This window comes from Antrostomus carolinensis, unplaced genomic scaffold, assembly GCF_000700745.2.
Source record: "Antrostomus carolinensis isolate BGI_N321 unplaced genomic scaffold, ASM70074v2 scaffold24647, whole genome shotgun sequence".
Taxonomy (NCBI): Eukaryota; Metazoa; Chordata; class Aves; order Caprimulgiformes; family Caprimulgidae; genus Antrostomus; species Antrostomus carolinensis.
The window spans coordinates 28,401-47,718 of NW_010325693.1; the positions used below are offsets into that span (position 1 = coordinate 28,401).

The 19,318-nt window shown below is 39.4% G+C and overlaps 1 protein-coding gene across 1 annotated transcript in view; it reads right to left on the reverse strand.

The window, feature by feature from the left end:
- The window catches only part of CMSS1 (cms1 ribosomal small subunit homolog), a 30,680-nt gene extending 11,859 nt beyond the window's left edge, over positions 1–18,821 (reverse strand). The window contains exons 1-3 of the mRNA XM_010171337.1: positions 18,725–18,821; positions 6,741–6,841; positions 1,852–1,923 (exon numbers count right to left, since the gene is read on the reverse strand). Coding sequence (XP_010169639.1) covers positions 1,852–1,923; positions 6,741–6,841; positions 18,725–18,821 — 270 coding nt within the window. The remainder of the gene's footprint in view (positions 1–1,851; positions 1,924–6,740; positions 6,842–18,724) is intronic.
- Positions 18,822–19,318: the final 497 nt, after the last annotated feature.

Genomic DNA, 19,318 nt, shown 5'->3' on the forward strand with positions numbered 1-19,318 from the left:
GAATGCAGACTTCAGATGCAAATTCAGATACTTTTATGAGACAGTTTGTCTCATAACTGTCCCGAAGACAAAAAAATCTTGTGCACTCACCTGAAATGCCGTCGTAACAAAAACATAAGGGAAATCTGGTTTTGTGAGTTCTGCAGTTGTTACACTTAAGTATCAGTTTGAAAATTCAGGGTTTTTTCATAGTTTGATTATTCTTAAAGAACAACAATAAGAATCAATTCATTATGTAAGTCTTGGTTGTATTTTGATTGAAGCACAAGCAACTTTATTTTTGTAAGGAAATATGGCTAGCTATATTCACAGAATACTATGGAAGTGTGATGGAAATGAGTTAAAAGCTCACAAAATCAGAATGCAAGCAGAAAGAGTTCAGCAGCTGCTTTCTTCTTCCAAAATGTATATTTTTTTAAACCAAACAAATTCTTTTAGAGCCTGGACATGAGTTCATAATGATTGTGTTTTACACCTTAGGAACCTCAGCAAATAACAGGTCCGCATTTTCACTGAAGTGAAAGTACTACCCTATTTTTTCCCATAATTAAATGGATCACCAGGGTAGAAGAGCCCAGGGTTCCCATTATCTGAATGATCTGCCAGCATTTAAGAAAACACACAGCCTTTGCGTGAGGCTCACAGTTGGACCTCTTTGTTGTTGCTCCTATCAACTACAAATGCTCTTCTCCAGCAACCTGGCTCTTAGGTGACCCGTATTTGGCAACCCCTGATTTACTAGACAGCAAGACAGAACTATCAGGCTCATTTTACTTGGTAACACAGCATAAGGCATTGTTCCACAGGACCATTACGTCATCCATTGGGCCACTTTGTTCCTCCAGGAAAATTACAGCACTCTGGAGGGGAGAAGCTGGATACTAATGAGAAAATCTGTAAAAGCAAGAGCAAGGACACCTGAGCAAACTCTCCTCCTTCAAGGAGAGCTGTGGGGAAATGCTCTTGATGCAAGAAGTTTTAGTATTTTTCTTTCAATTCATTCCAGATGCTCAAAAACATTCCTGATGGAATTTTTGACAGGCTGAGTATGTCAACCTAGTGGCCTAGCCCCACTGAAACCAAAGGTGTAACTAAGTGCCTATTGTTTGCCTGAAAACAAGGGTCTCTCTGTTAGTTCTGGTTCACCAGTCTCTGTTGTGGGACGCTTTTGCTCTGGCAGCAGTGGAAGAAGTACCCCAGTCACTTCTGCCAGAGCTGCACTTAAAGCTAAATCCCACTCTTCCGTATTCCCATTCCCTGGATGATTAAGAGGCCTGACATAATATAAAAAGGCCACCTCTCAGCCTTGTGAGGGAGCCAACTATTTACAGTCTGTCCTGAAAGACAATTAACTTGCCTGGTGCCATATAATTTCCATCTAGACTGCAAAGTGTGTTTGTTGTTGAGGGTGAGTATGGAGCGTGGCCAGAGGGACAATACAGAGTATTTATTGATATGCTATGAGGAGAAGAGCGAACAAGGACAGCTCTTGGCTCAAAAGATGTAACAGGAGCTGGAGCCTTCCTATATCGCTGAAATGGGGCAGATTCTGCAGCAGTTGAAATTATGCCTTTCTTTAATGCAGTTACATTTTCCTGATGTTGGGTACAGTGGGGTGTAGACATATACAACCCTTGAGCAGAGTATAGATGCAATGTCACAGTTCAGGTTGGGAATGGGTATTTTGAGTGAAGTAAAAAAAAAAAAAAAAAAGGAATTTCTATTCTTGTCTAAAAGAGGCTGCAACATTATGACCATACAACTTATCAACACAGAGCTGTCTGAATTCTGAATCTTGTAATAGCACATATGACCACTGCTCAGTCCCCAAACACTCTAGGACATTCATACCTTCTTTCTCCTCTTTGCCTTCACAGTGCTCTCTTGTTTTTCTTCAGGCTGACTTAGAAAACATTCTGTAGGCTGTGAAGGACATATTTAAAAAAAAAAGTAAGAAAACTGATTCAACATCAGATATCTGATCACCTGGAAGGGGGGAGGAAAGTCACCAAAGGGAAGTAAGAAGGGATACAGAAATTATAATGCTGGATCAAGGAAAAAAACTTAAAACTAAGCTTCCTCACGTGTAGAAGGGATCAAATTCTTAGGGTTACATATAACTGGAATAGTTTTGGAATTGAAATCTATGTTGTTGTAACCGAGAGAGGAACAAAAAGAACAGAATGTTGAAACATATAGGTTGTAGTCACACTTCCATGAAACAGTGAAAAGCAGGTTTTAATAAATTAAAAAAAGTCAAGGATAACATGAACAAAACCTTTCAAAAACTTGGTATTTTTCATCTCTATTATTGTGTGTGATTGTTTTTCTAAACTTTGCCATTGGTGCTCTAAAAAAACTGCATCTAAGGTGAGCATCCAGACAGTGAAAGTTATCACGGAACTGGGCAAGAATAAGTGGAAACAATCATGCTCTGGATTTCCTTCTACATTCGTAATGCAAAATTTAGGAAAACATGTTTCGAATTTGTTCTGCACCATTCTTGCTTTGTCACCTCATAGCAGGCAAGGTCAAATACACACAAGAAAAATACATGGTGCATTTTAGAACAATCTTCATCCAACACGTGTTGCTGTTATTAACCCTCTTTTGTGCCTGAGTGAGTAGGCTGAATTGGTCCGTTTATAACACACAAGCCAGGGTTAGGGTACCACCTCAGCCACCTAAAATCGTGCAGAGTAGAAGAAGCAAGGCACAGGTGTTCCTTGTTTTCAGCATAGCAATTCTCCTTTCTTTTGCCTTCTTAGGGACTTCCACTTGATGGAAATGCAAACTAATCTACATAGATGAGGTTTAGAGCTTAGTAAGTGACTTGATGAAGAGCAATGGGAAAACAGACTGAGCTGCAGGAAAATGCTCCTTGACACGACGATGCATTTGGCTGGAAAAATCTGTCCCTGTGAGAAACTGTGGAGAAGTCTCATCACATGGAACACTAAAAGCTCAGGAACAGTAAATCCAGTGCTGCTCCCTAGGGAAAGCCTGGAAGAGAAGTATCAGAAGGAAAGGGAGCCCAGTCGAAAGCCAGAGAAGCGGCTTCTTCATTCCCTTGTGAGGGCAGCTTCAACTGGGCCAACAGGGCCAAAGGAAAGCTAACAGAAGTTCAGAGTATCTGAGCCTTTCTGAGTCCTCCTTGCACTGCTGCCCCCTTAGCAGGAGGACACTTCATGACAACTAGTACTGTATGACCCTGCACAACACATCTGTGCCTTTCCAAGTCCACTCTCATCCTTATCAGAAGCATTTTGTGGAGTTGAATTGTTTATGTTATGCCTACATTTCCTTTTTCTCCCCACTCCCCTAGCTAATTTAGCTATAAAAACCAGGATAGCACCATGTTCAACACAAATGACCTATTCCTTGCTCCTTCCTGTGCCATGATGCAATCACAGCCTTTGCACTTGCAAAGGCAGTAGTACTGCACAGAAGTGGCCCTGAATCTGTCTGAGGTTTGAAAGGACATGTAGGAACTACCAGAGAAGATATGGCTGGGGACTGGCTGCAGGCAGCAAAGCACTCTACAACTAGGGCTGGAATATAATGCAGCCTGGATCAATACTCATCCAGGAGAAGTTGTGATAGGGACTGTACCTTGCCTCAACAACAGAAATCTGTCCCTGTAATTTTTTTCAGGTATGAACAGACATTAACTTCACTAGAAATCAAGGGAATTACTACAAGTAGAAACTCACTGCAACTAACAAAATTGTTTCAGGGTTAACATAAGCTTCTTGATTTTATTTTTGGTTTGTTTCTTTTTTAAAAACCTCTGTCCTAACTCTGGTTCAAGTGCTTTTAAAACGCCACCATACATTTATTCATTCCTATCCCTACCATTAGCATTCCTAGACACTGGGACTGAGACAGAGCTACCCCCTGCCTTCATTTCCTACTCTACCGTTACACATCCCAGCTGTCCATAGATACTTGCCAGGTGTTTTAATCATAATTTCCATGTTCAACATCATATTTTAAGTAGAGAACAAGCCTTTGGATTGATTTAGTCAAGGGATGCTACCAAGCAATCAAAAAGCCATAAAGGGGACAACCTGAATCGCCTTTCTCCAGCAGAATATGATGGTTCCCTATCCTAGAAACTGTTACCACTCTTTCAGCATATAAAAAAATGCCACTTGTCCACTTCAGGCCCATTTCTCCCTTCATATATATTGTGAACTGTTTTACATAAATTTGCAAAACATTCCCAACTGGTATCTGCATGAGAAAATAATAAAACCTTGCTTTAAAATAAACAAAATTTTCTCACTGAAAACCCTTCATTAAGATGTTTAAAAGTATCACCATTAAGATGTTTAAAAGCATCACCAAATGCCATGGCTTTTTTTCTGAAAGCAGTATGTAACCCTTTCTTTCAACAGCAACAGAAGTACACAGCAAGCTTGTAGTCAAAGCCTTGTTTCCTGAGAAGCATGTTAAGACTCAAAATTATCTCCTTTACAACAGCATATATATATATATATATTTTTTTTAGGCATAGTAAACTATTATCCCAGCAATAATAAGTCCACCTTATTCAGACATTAAAAATAATGTCATAAGAAAAAGAGAAATGTCATGCTGGTGAGTGGCTGTAAACTTACATCTCTTCAATGATCTGCAGTCTAAAATATTTAGGCATCTGATCTAGACTGAACTTCCAACCCTTATCCAAATATTTGTTGCCTACTTACTCACGCGACAGTTCTTTGCATGCCACCCTTAAGAAAAGGTCATTTGCATGTTTTTCTTATGCAAGACACAGAGCAGACAACCAACTGGTTTTTGACATGGCTCCCTTGTGCTCTGTGTTTTTAAGCTGTTTTTACATGGAAGATCTTAAAATGCAGAAAACAGGAAATTTGTGCTGAGACCATCGATTTATGAACTAAAATGTCATAAATTCCTTGTTTGTTAATCATGGACAGAACATAAAATATTTCCTGTATTATATTTCTAACAATTTTTTTTCTCTTTATATGTTGACAAGTTACTGGAAATTCAAAAGTAGTATGAAAACATTCTTGTGTGTGTGTGAAAGTTTACATTTTAGGTCAGCCATATACTCTGACTTTTGGAGATTGTGACAAAGTAAACAAATCAATGCACCATTTAGATTGGAGGCAAATTATTCATTTAATTGTAAGCCTGAGGACAGCCTGCGGACTAGAAACATAAATGTTCCTAATTCTATCTGGTTGTCTCCTGACTGGCTTTAAGGTTGGAACTAGATGATCTTCAAGGGGGTTGGAACTAGATGATCTTTAAGGTCCCTTCCAACCCAAACCATTCTATGATTCTGTGATTCTAAGGTGCAAGTGCACTGCAGAATAGCTTCCAGCCTGTGAATAATGTGATTTGTAAAATGGGTTATGCTACATGCACCAGAACTACTAGCTTTCTGTAAATACATCTGATTTTGAAAGTGTTTTGCTCTAAAAGACATGCAATAACATAACCATGACTTTGAGCTCCCAAAAAGCATTGCCTCCTGGCATTTCGGGGTTAAACATCAAATTACCTGATTCCAAAATGCTGACTGATATTCTTTATATGACAAGAAAAGTCCTGCTACAGCTGAGCAGTTCCAGTCCACCTTAGCAGGATAACCTGTGTTGGTTATCCTTTCTAAGGTTCTCATAGAAAGAGCAAAGCAGCTTGTCTAAACAAACTGTCTTAACTTAGTTCTAAATGCTTAAATTAATGGTGATAAAAAGTAGCTCCATAAGCATCCTCACTGAGTTGAAGTCCTCAGCCCCTAACTCCTAGCAGAACACATACAAAGGCACTAAAGCTTTATCCTGTATTGCTTGGTTCTCTCTCTCCTAATTACAATGTGGAACCAGTTCAGATAGTTGGCTCACTTCACCTTTGGTCTCCTCTGGAAAGACACCCAAAAGCACAGCAATTGCTACTGTGTTGTTTACACTGCTCTGCTACAAAAATAGAACATCCCTGCAAATAGTTTTCACTTGGGCAACTGCCTAGGCATCACACAGTGAATTTACTATTGACCTAGGGGTCAAAATTAATATCCATAACCTCAAGGAGAGAAAACTTCCAATGTCATTTTAGCTCTTTGACAGCCATTCAGTCAATTCTCCTGCATGGTATCAGGAAGGCTGAATAAATTTACCTTCAAACAAGAGACTTCTTAAAATCAGCTGACCTCTAGATGACTATTTTTTGTTCAAGTTGGGGTGATGTTGTCTGTCAAAGACCTTGATGCCGTTACTTGACATACTTCACGTAATGCTGAATAACACAGTTCCTACTGCTTTCAAAGGAAGCTTTTAGTAGTGAAAGGCGATAACACCAATCCATGTAGACCTAAATTCTTGGACCTTACACTGGGGTCATGCTTGGGTAGAGATGCTGTACAACATTTAAATATAGCTTTCAAGATCTTCTGTGTGCAGGGAAAGGGAAAAGATTATAGGGCAGGACACTTTGTAGTACCATCCAGGCATTTATTAGACAGTCACTTTGTAGGAGACAGGCTTGGCAACTTCAACTCACACAAAATAAGAGTGAATTTATTATTGAAACGTACTGAAATGCAATCACTTCTAAATAAGGCAAAATAATTTAATAAAACAATCTTTTCATATGAACAGAACATACAAAGAGTGAAAAAAAACATCCCTTTACTGAAAAAAGGGGACTATGTTTCCCCATGCATTATCATCTCTGTGCTCTACACAACTGCTGAATTTACAAACCTGTTTTCTTTTCTTTGTCACAGCAGGTTTGGAATCTGAATCTTGATGTGTTTCTGTCTTGTTATCACTTGCTTTCTCAATAGCTTCATCATCTGAATGATCTAATGAGAAAAAGAAGAGTTTTTGTTAATTTTTCAAATCCATCTCTTATTTGCATTCAAAACTAGGGATAAAATCTTCAGCTGAAAGGTTGTTACAATAATACGATCTCAAGATTGGCAATAAGTACAGAAGTAACAGAATTTTTTATCATTTTAGAACACTAGTATTTGAAATTAATTCTAAGAAAAGTCACAGGTTTTCCCTCCTCTTCACAGTATTACATCTGGTAGGCAATATATTTCTTTATCTTTCTGGAATGCTGAACAGTGAGTGCCAGCTGCAGCATCACAGGTAGAACTATCCTTTCCAAAACCTTCCTTGAATTAAGCTAAGCAGTGAACAATGAAAGATGTTTTTGATAAACTACATCAAGTTGCATGACATCTCTCTGCATTATTTCAGAACAAGTAAAATATAATCTTGGTTCTGTAGCACTGCATTCACCATATATTAATTATTAAAGACCTATCTCATCAGACCCCAAAACAAGCAATAGCACTGCGACTGAAAACTAATGGCACTATGGTCCATAGGATCACTGTAAAATACGTCTTTCTTGCCAAGTTTGCTGACACTTCCTTCAGAATAAGTCACCTCCTCCTGCTAAAACAAGTCTTGCAAATGAAGGAAGAAAAAAAAATAAACCAAGTACACACAAAAATGCACACAAAAATCACCCCAGTCTCCACTGAAAAGCCCCAAATGCCTTACTGACACCAATTACCTAAAAGAGGAAAAATTACAAGATTAGGACAATGTCCTATTGTATAAAAATATATGCAGACATTTTCTGCAAGTACATTTTAATTGTGCTTCTCATACTTCAGTAATAATTAGGCAAAGGCACCATTCCCAAAGTTTTAAGCAGAATGTTCACAAGAATCAAAAAAGGCTTAAGTTTTTAAAGAAAACTATTTAAATTAAGATGTTTCTACTCATTCTCCTCTTAATCTCTTTTATCTGCTTTGGGGAAAAAAAATATTCTCAGCAACACTTACCTCTAATAGTGCTATATTAGTTATTAAGATGTTGTATTCAAACACAGAAGGTTCTGCTGGGGACTGAATTATTTCCCTGATCATTGCCAGAAGCATAATCATCCATTGAACTGAGTAATTCAGTTTCTGTACCTGGAATATTTCTGCTCAACAGGTACTTAGTCATTGTTGCAATCTCCTGTATTCTTAAATTGTAAATTGTCAGCTTCAGGATTTAAGTTATTTATTTTGAATGAAGAGGAATGGTACAATTCCTTAAGCATCACCCCAAGTATGAATAATATAACTACATCCATGCAATCACCAGCTGTGAACTGAGTAAAATAATGGTCAAAGAACACGAGAGAGAGAAAATCAACTATGGCTGGTATTTACTAATTCCATGTTGAAATAGGTACCTATTGAAAAAAAGTAAGTGAAAGGATATGTGAAAGATATGTCAAAGAATTTAAGTGAAAGGTAAGTAAAAGGATATGAAGGGGGAAAAGGAATTTTTACTCATTCACAGATGCAACAAAATATATTATATGGCAATAAGGCAGTGGCTTTGAAAATCCTAATGCAACAGAACGGGTAACAGAATATGTACAGATTTGTGCCTGGAAAGATACCATCTTGAAACTTCCACTCCTCCCACTTTGAAAGGCTCATCTAACAGTCAGCATCCTAAAGTTGGGTTGTGACAGCTGTTAAGAGTTAAAAAAACTTTGTGAAGTTGAAAACTGGCAAGCGAAGAAAATCAGTGAATGTTTTAGCAGGTTGGATGTCATTTGTCATGAAATTTTACTTGATGTAGATTAGATTCTTGGCAAACCACAAGAGCTTTAGAAACAGAGCAGCAACTGAGAAGGGAATTTGTTTTCTGTCCAGTACAACTAAGAGTCTCATAAGTGAAGGGGTTAGATAAACACCTTAAGGAACTTAATTCGGACCGAAATGAATGCCATGAAAGAAACTGCAGCACTTCTTTGCATCTCAATGTGGAATGAAGAAATATTCTGAAATCTTAAATAGGAATTCACCAAGAAAAGTTCCCGCTTTCCAGATCTAGAGCAAACGCACAAATGTGTGCACCAAGTGGACGTTGCAGCTCAGCTGGCCTATTTGCTTCCTTCTTTCCCCAGGCACAGACGTCAAACCAGTAGCTGAACGGACTGCGGCCAGATGAGTGCTAGATCCCATGTGGGGTGAGGGGCTGATGGCAGGGGAAGAGCAGGGATGTCACTCCTGGGAGCCCTTTACAACAGGCTGGCTGTAACATTAAGCTGCCCCTTAAGCTGGCACTAATCAAGCCTGGAGGACACTAGGAGGCCAGCCATTCTGGGATCTCTTCTCAGAGGACATGAGCAAGGGAGGTGACACGTCTCAAATTCAGGCTTATTTACACTAGGAAATACATGGCACTGATGTCCATGAGCTGCCCTCATGAGCTATCTTCCCTCTCTTCTAAGGGACAAACTGAGTCCAATTGACTCTTCTTCTGAGCTACCATTTGGATCATGAACAAAAAGAATGCACAGCTGTCCCCAGTATGACTGCCACTTTTGCTAGAACATCACTGTTACTGTCCCAAGAGTGTTCATCAGACATTGGCTGAAGGTCAAAACTTTCTGGTCAAGTTTATTGGCCACCAGAAGTAAAACGAGAGAGTATTCCAAAGCCCACTTATTTTTTCTTTTCTTTTTTTTTTTTTTAAAAAAAAAACATCACCCACTTGTGATATGGGTTTACTTATTATAAATTTATTATTAAATGCACAAAAATGTATATATCTAGCCCTATACAGCCTAACACATGGCAGCAGGTGAGCAGGGGAAGAGAGAAAGCTGAAAGTTTGGGAGACTAACAAATTTCTTCCTTATGTTACAGCTCAAATACCTGTGTCAATCTACTGGGTTGTTTTTTTCTGTTCTCCTGAGGATGTGAGTGCTTCTGGCCCATATGCCTGACCCTGCTCACCAACAGCTCCCTTCCCTGGCCTATTCCTCTGCAAAGTCACTGACTTTGGAGTCACTTATATCCTCCGGCCATTTTGGAATCTCAGATATGATATTTCATTAGAAGAAGCTGAAAAATTATATGATCCAGCATAGTTCTGAATGTTTAAAAGGTGTCTTGGTAACTCAGTGTTACCACTGTGCATTACCATGGGCTCGTTTCCCTCCATGTCACCCTTCCTCTGGCATATTTCTTGTGCTACATTTTCATAGGGCAGCTTCCGTGTTTGAGAGCCCATCACTGATTTGTGTCTCTTCTGCCCTGACTCCAGAGACACTGGAGGAGTGACCAGCTTTTGCACACACCAACTCCACTCCTGGATGCGCTACATCCAAGCAGGCTGTGGAGCAATTATATGAATGAAGTACATCAAAGAAATCAGAACTAATCGTCTCTTTGTTCCTTTTGCTCACCGTGCTTGAGCCCCCAGCACCCATTCCAGAGTGTATCTGTGCATGCCTCACTGAACTGAATTGCTGAGCCAGCTCTTTCTCACCATATTTACTTCAAATTGGAAATAAATGAGGACTGCATAAAATAGGTTCAGGGAATGCTGCCTGTGATCTTTAAGCATTCCTTCTTAAATCCCACTTGGCATGCTCTGAAAGGCAAACAGGAGTCGTCTAAGTTTTAAATAACCTCTTCTCTTTCTCATAACTAAAAGACACATTGATAGCAATAGCAATCTAAAACTGGACAAATGGTTTCCATGATCTGAAATAGCCTGACAATGTACCACCTGTCCACTGCCTATCTGAGTTTTGGACTGCACTTCAGGATGCAATGTCCTCTGCTTTCAGCAAGAAGCAATGAGAAAAGGAAACGAAGGTCCAGCCCCAGACTCAACAAACATCTGTGAAAACAGTTCAAATTTTAGCATCTTTCTGCAGTACTCGAGTATTCTTATTTCATACAACGGGAAACAGTTGAGACAGCAGCTAGTTTTGAGCTGTGATTGTTGGTGACCCCATGTCAGCTCCCGTGATGACAGGAGCATTTTGTTGTGGGCAAAGTACCACAGGCTAGACTCTGCCAACCATGTTCACATTAAAGAATGTACCTTCTTCTTCACCTTGATGTCAGTGGGGTTATTCACAAAATAAATCACAAGTCAATTCATGAATAAATGGAGAAGCACCCAGCTGACAGATCCCAAACACGTCTGTATCAGAGCAGCACTGCTTGCTCTGCTTTGAGGTGACAAGCTGCTCAGGAGACTCATCTCGGCCAGAACAGGAGAGAGCACAAATCTTTCCTTATTATTAAGCTGGTGCAAATGCAGAACCTAATTGATTAATACAACGTTGACTTTCATCTCCCTTGTGGTGCAAACGAGTGGGCAGGCAGGCGCTGACGGAACATGCTGCGAAATGGCTGCTCAGTGCAGCCATCCTCTGCATCTGCCTTCCTCTGACGTATGGACCTTGAGCAACCACAAGGTCATCAAAGGTGTCTCAACGGTCACGTAATGCTCTCAATATAGAAAAATAAATGTGAATTCCACAGCTCTTCACGTTTTTTCCTTTGGTATTACACCAGTGGCATGGCACATGCTAACAGGCTTCCCAGTCATAAAGTATTTATATTTGATTTTATTTTGAACCATGCTGAAATGGAAAAAGCCATTTATGCTTACCACATTTACGATATTCATCACTATTTAAAATAATTCAGTGCAATGGTTACTATTTCAAAATTTAGGTTTATTTCAAATTTAGTAGCAATACATATATATGTCTAAGTACATTATTGTGACATATACTAAATATATACATATGTACACCTATATTAATACATACACATCTGCATGCTTATACACATGCACATAAATAAACACACAGATATTCTAATAATTTATCAGGTTCCCTTTAATAATCATCTTTATTAACTAATATATTCACAAAGAATACACATTTGCTTGGTTATCTGCACTAGTATTTTTAAAGGCAGACAAGACCTTGATGTTATAGGAGGTAATGACACGTGCTTTGTTGTGAATGCAATTTTGTTCATACCAAATACCTAGTACACACAAATTTGTTTGCTAGGTTGATTCGCCATTACTGAGACTTCTGACCTTCACATGCCGATTTTCTATTCTGAAGTGATTAATAAAGGTGTTATAGTGACCACAACATAAATAATTAATTCTTATAAGGACTAAGGCAGACTGAAAAAGTGAAACTCTTCTAGGCAGCACATTTCCACATGCCCCAAAACACAGAAAAAGTTACAATTAAAAAGGAACAGAAAATAATCTTAAAATTCTTTGGAAAATGTGACTTGTGGTTTGAGCCAGCCTACAACTGAAATAAACATAAAGGAAGCTCACAGAAATGACAGCAGCTATGGGAAGTTCTTCACAAGTAGAGAGGATGAAAAGAACAGAAGGGTTTTTTTGAAAGAGAAAGGAGGCATTGTGCTTGAAACTCTTTATAATACAGGAACAATGAACATGTAACTAAAGAAAGCTCAGAACAGAAAAATATTCTTTTGCATACATACCCAAAGACAACTGAGGGAATAATTTCCAACAGTGGTTGATTTGTTTTTGCTTTTTCTTTATCCATAAGCTGAGATCAGACATCTAGTGATACCCAGAAGACCCCAAGTGACAAAGGCCAGTAAAGGACAAGTTCATTTCTTACCATTAAACTAATCTCTATGTCAGACTTGGGAGGGAACCTGTCTTATGTGCTCATGACGCAGACTCCCTCAAGTTTTATTTGACGTATCTGGCACTGCCCACAGTCAGAGACACACTCTGGGTCAGAACAGAAATCCCTGCTTTCTTCCTTATGCTCCCGTCAGGGTTACATATAAATTAGAATGACTTACATGAAAACAAAGTCTGCATGTAATTTATTACCACTCCCCCTCACCCCCTTTTCCACCCCCTCAATTTCCATCCTCCTCTGACTGGCCTAAAATTGCCTCATATCTGAAACCAGGCTTTAAATAAAGCCCATGTTTTCTGATTTTTTTAAAAAAACTCCTGTACACTGTGGAAATAGGTTTTTTTGTTATGTTCTCTTGCTAGTTTCAGATAGGTAACAGGAAAGTATGTGCTCGTCATTAGTCTGTAGGTGTTCATTCAATTTGGGTGTGCTGGAATGGATTAATTTCAGGCTGCTCTGCAGGCTATGTTTTCATTTGTTGGTTGATTAAACAGTACTGATCTGTGTTCATTAATCTGAGGCTCCCAGTTTTAAATTCAGTGGATTGAAAAATATTTGAAGCTGAGTAAAATGCCAAGTGTGTTGGGCATATCCATTTTACATTCCTTTTCTTTGGGAGGAAGGGAGGAGAGGAGCAGAGAGGAGGTCAAGGAAAAGGATAAAATTGAAGTCTGAGGCTTCAATTCCTTATTATTCTCATAGTTTTGCCATTAAAAATGGGCCTAAATATTTGGTGAATCAAACTAAGTAATCTTAGTGTCGATGCACTATGAATTTTTCTCATTGCATCCCTCCTGCATGTCCCATCAGGTAGACACAGTGCAAGGTCAATTAATTTTCTGTAAAATATAACAGTTGTCAGCAAAATTGCCTCACAGGTCCTTGTTCATCCTTGCTCAGTTGAGAGGCCTCATCTTGTCACCACAGTAACTGGGCTCAAAGTGGTGATGACAGTGTTTTAACATGCCACTACGATATCACTCTTCAAGGCAGCAGGAAACACGAAGCTCAGGCGGGTCCCGCCACGCTGCCCACCAGTATCCAAAGGAAGAGATGAGGTCTTTTAAATAAAACAGGCCTGGCTAGGGGGCTGATTAACTAAGAAAAAAGGATTAACATTTTAAATATTTTAAAGCATTCCAAGCTCAACTACTTCCCTGACAGAAGGAAAGGGACACAGAGACAAGGAGAGGCTGTCAGAAGGGATGGAAAGCTGCTGCGTAGCAGTGGGAGAAGCAGGTACAGAAGCCAGCGGTGCACAGTGACAATGGGCATGCAGCAGCTCAAACTGCCTCCTGGACAGATCCCAAATTACTCAGCTGTGTGTCACCAGCACTGCTAATCCCAAAAGGAAGATCTCTTTCATGTCTACCAGGACAATCCCCTCTAATTCCCCTCTCTGTAGGCAATGGGCAGCTTTGAATTTTCCTGTTGAGAAGCCTAACAATAGCTCAGATACCCTGGAGCCCAAGGTATAAAAACAATGGGCCCAGCAAGAACTGTGAAGCTCTTCTGGGGATCTCCAGACCAGCCACATGGAATGGCTAAGAATGCAAATTTTATTTTTAATATAGTTCTTCACACCAATTGCTGGGTAATTACCATGACAATACTTTAGAAATTGCTAGTAAATAAGATAAAATGGTAGTTACAAAAGTAACCTGTCCTTGGGAAGATCACCACACAACCACTGCATTGAAAAGAGCTACAACAGTGTCAGTACCCTCTTCATTTCTCAAACTGTTCTGACTAAATTAGAAAGGGTCTGCTGGCACCCCCAGAAAGAGAAATAACTCTCCCCATCACCATCATGGGCACACATCATTTGCAGTGGTACAACTGAGAAATTCAGATGACATATTACAGGAAAAAAAAAAAAAAAATCATTCCCTTGCCTCCTTGAGCAAGGACTGGCCAAATCATTTTAAACAGTACAGTAAAACAAGATTTAGTCTTAGAAATTAGTAAGAGAACACAGATACTGACAGGAAATGAAAAATTAATATTTAATTGCATCAAAAGACATAGTATTACAGCTCACTGGCAATCTTTGATGCAAGGAAGAATGATAACATGGCTAAGAAGCATGCCACTTCAAAAAATTAATGATGAACTTTCCATTTTTTTTTTTCTCTCCTTTCTTCCATTTTAGCTTTTGCAATTCCAGTTTTAAAAAAAATGATGAAGTTTTCACACTTTTCTCATTGGAGTCATGAAGCAAATGAAGTGCCTTCACTTGTACAGCCTTAAAATAGTTGGATATCTCAACCATTTGGAACTAAAGAGGAAAAACTGTGAATGAACTGGTATCTGTTACTGTCACTGGGATGTAAGAAGTTACACATAGAGCTCTGTTGCAGAGAACAGAGCTGGTTCCCTGCCTGGGCTGAGAAAATCCCCATGGTAATTAGCTGTGATGCCAGTGCTCCATCATCCCAAACCAGCCACAGTCCCCCACGGCTGGGCACTGTTTTCCCTTCCCACCTCTATGAATGAAGGACTCCTTTCCCAAAACAGGCCTGTTGCAGCACAACAGTTAGTTTTCTTATCTGTGAGGATGCCTTGGACCACAGACTTTACCTGCCAATGTACTTTAAAAAAGGTATTTTAAAGTGTACTTGTGAGGCGTACCTGAAGGGCTTACAATATGCGACTGAGCAGAAACAGACACAGTCCCTATCAAAGAATCAAAATTTTGTCTCATTAGGTAACACTCAGACAGCATATGCTCCTTCCCACTCCATCTAGCCTAAACCTGTGCCAAGCCAGAGTTTCTTGCAAACAGTCTGCAGGAATTCCCCAGAATATTTTCTAAGTATTGGCAATAGCTTGTACTACAAAGACAGAGAGAGCATTCTTGGAAAAACGTAATCCCCTTCTCTGAAGAGTTCAGAAGGATCATCTACCACAAATAATTTTTTTTGCCTGATAAATCTGGTGACACGATATTCAATTTAGGCTCCTCGTTCTTACACTGAATGGCAATTTAAATTGAAATCACTGCCCATTCAAGCAAAAAAGAACAGGTCTTAATAGAATAATATAAAATTAATTTTCACTATGCTCTGATATGATAGAAAATTTTTATCACACAGACATAACTACCTGACATACAAAGGATCTCCCACATAACATTTCTAACAACGATCTCTCCTCTTTCCTTATTTTTAACTCTTTCTCTTTAATAGTCAAAACGGATACTTCCAAACTCATTTTTGACACATCTTAACTTGCTGACTGGGAGTGAACCAAAAGACAAAGTAAAGCACATATCAGAGAATAAGACCAGAGGAAATCCTCTGTTGTACACATGTAAGCACAGATGAGTAAACTTCACAAGATCAAGGTTAGGTTGAACTACAACCCAGCCCTATTCATAATTTGACTTTTTCATTTTTATATATTGCCTTATAAGACAGAAACATTAGAAATAGACTGATCAGATGTAAAAGTAGAAGGCCACCCTCCTTCTAATAAAAATAACTTTTTCTCCTGCAAGACAAGGGTTGAATTTGACATCCTGTCACTGTCTCCCACAAGGAATAACGGCATCACCAAGGTAAGGGAGAACTCAGTATTCATTTAGTCACTGTAGTTTTAAAATCCGTGGTAAGCAAAGGGCAAACACAAAGATTTGACATGTTAAGAATATGACAGGCCCTTTTATTGTTTGCCATGCAACTCAAGTTCTTCACTACAGGCCTGCCAAAGAAGAGCAACCAGAGCCTGAAGATACAATAATACATCAGCACAGAGTGCAGATCAGTTCTGTTGTTCGCTCTAGTACCCTTTGCCAATGACACCATGAATGAAGGCTCAGACGACATCCACAAGTCATTGCAGTTTCCTCATTTCTCTTTCTTTTGTTCTCTCAAAAACTATCCTCTATGCTGAAACTTCCTATAATCTCCTTCCATCTCCAAATTCATTTTAAAAGTATACTTTTAGAGAGATGGGAGAGTAGGAGACTGTTCTGTTTATTTGCAGGTAGCATGGGTTTTGGCTGTTTACAAATCTACTGGATGAATGTTATAAAAGTAAATACTTAACCTTGTAAAAAGGGCTTCTCTTACTTGATAGATGCCAGGAATTATATACCCTACAGTCACTTTAGAAGCCGCTCAAAAGGATGCCAGCAATACTGTGCAACAGTTATGCTAGTAAGAGAACACTCTAGCCAACTCTGAAAAGCAGAGGAATCGGGCAAGTCAGGATACAGTTGACCATGCTGGAAACTGGCCCAGACATTATGGTTCACTTATTTCACCTTGTGAAATGCTCCATGGGATCTTTAAACAACTACAAGTGCCTCAGAATTTGGAGTTAATCAAAAGAAGAATCAGTTTACAAATACTAGTTACAGAATGTATGGCTGTATGAGGGAGAAGCCCACAAGTCTGGCTTGAAATAAGTATCAATCCCAACAGAGGCATCTGAGAGAGGAAACAGCTCGGGCTCTGGAAAAGCAAGACCCAGATCATTCCAGAGGAAACACTACCAAAGAAGGTTGGGTAGTCCAAGAGAAAAACTGCCTACAAAGAAGTGGAAAGACTGTCCAGCATCACAACAAAAACATGAGTTAGAGCCCAGGAAAAGTGAGGCATAAGCTAGGGCCTGACTCCCTGCTACGTCTCCTTCTTGGTGGTGTGGACAGGAAACTCACGCAAAAGCTGTCCTAAGGAAAACTTGAGTGTATACAGCTCACAGCAAAACACCGTACCATCCATCTTGACGAACTCATGCAACCACCCTTAAAGCCTTTTCCCCTTCCTTCAGGAAGTTTGCATTACTGGGGTTGGTCAGGCAACATTTACAGCCCTGTACACACAAACACCACCACTCTATGAACGTCACTCCAAGTCTTCCAATATGTAAATTGGAAGGAAAGAGGAACTTGGATAAATCCATAATACTACTTAATGGGTGGGCTCTAGCCTAGGTCTGACTATCAGCAAGTTTTGCCCAGAAATGTAGTATGGTCCCATATGTGATGTCTCCCTTAATACTGAAGGAGATTCATATTTTCTACCCTTCACCCCCTATCTTGGGCAGCAGCTGTGGCTCACAGCTGTAGTTCTTGTGAAGGTAACACACAGAGTCTGGCTGACCCTGTGGACTTCAAGTCAATAGATCATGATAAAATTACACAGTGGTACTTGCCAAAAAATATTAGGCTTCAATTAAAAAAATTATATAGCACATTTTGCAAAAACTGAACAGTCCAAATTATTGTTCACATATTGTTTTATATATATATATATATAGTTCACTGCTACTTTACTGACCACTGATATCATTCACGCCTTTTTGGCTCATGCATATTTTGCAGACATACACATCTACAGTATAATGTTATTACAGTCCTGATGTTTTCTCTGAATATTGAAAATTGCATGCATGCATATAATGCAGCATACTTAGATATATGTTACCACCAATAAATATATCCCAGTGGTGAACAATGCAGCAAACAAGCTTTTAGCTCAACTCTCCTACGTATTGCAACGCAGAATGTGAGAGAAGACATTTTGAGTTGCTCAGATTTCTGCAGCTTTTTTTATTCAGGAGCCTCTGTATGACATAGCAGTATCGGGTCACTGTTTGACAGAGTATCAGGTTGACTCATATCAAGTTAAACTCTCCTTCAGGTTAAGAACAAAATACCCTGTCATGTTGCCACATGGAGTTAAGAGTGGCAAATTCCCCGGATTATAAAACATCTGTTGAAAAGCAGTTCCCTATCTAAAGCACGAGGGTTATGTTTCTCCAGCTCTCATTCTCTTGATTCCTCCTCTGCATATACTACACATTTCTCTGCAGTTTGGTCTCTGATATTGCAGGTTCTACTGCCCTTTCAAGCTACTCTCGCATCTCAAATTCATACAGTACAGAATATACATTTGTGGATTTAAATCACTTCTCCAAAAAGTCTTACTATAAGAGCAAGTGAAAGGAAGGATAATTTCTTACAGACGGAAGCTTTTAGAGGAATACTACACACACTGCTGCATTAAGGTTTTTGAGAGGAGGAAAGGCGACAGGCTTTTCATCTACGTCAGTGTTCTCTATTTAAGACCAGCAATTACAATGCAATCTCTCATCTGTACAGGTCTTTTGTGAACTGCCACGCAGCTCATTTGTTTAAATGATCAAATAAAGCACATTATGACTCGATCAATTGCAACTGCCATAAAAACAGAGCTCATACCTACATTCATCTGCTGCAAGCAGATGGTTGATTGCTTTTCTGTCCTTTTACATTGCAGTCCTGTTCCCTTAGATCCTCTCTTTGTAGAGTGTGACATGCTGGGAGGTCAGTTTTCTGACAAGGTCATCTGCCTTCAGAGTATGAAGAGAACTGCACAGAAAGTGGGTTGGGCTATATTTAGAGTTTGGTCCAACTCTGTGCCAAGGTCCCCCCACTGTCTCTCTCTTGCAGCACCGTCTCAGGTCTATTCTTGCAGATTCTCAGCCCACAGAACACACGAGGAGAGGAAAGTTGCTCTGAGCTACTACTGGATCAAGGTTTTTGCAATTTGCTAAAAACAAGTGGATCAGGAGCTCAGATGAGGACTCCTTAAATCCTTCACTCTTCTAGTATTATTTTTCTTTATTCAAGTGGATTTTTCCTTTTCAAGTGAATAAGGAGAGGAAACTGCCTGGGATATAGCAAAAAAGAGTCTCCTAAGCTAAGGTAAGCTTGCTTCATTTTTGTATTGTCATCATAATTAAAGAGCAACTGATGATGACTTGGATCAGATATGCTTTTTCTGCTAGACCAGTTCTGCATGTAAGCATTAAG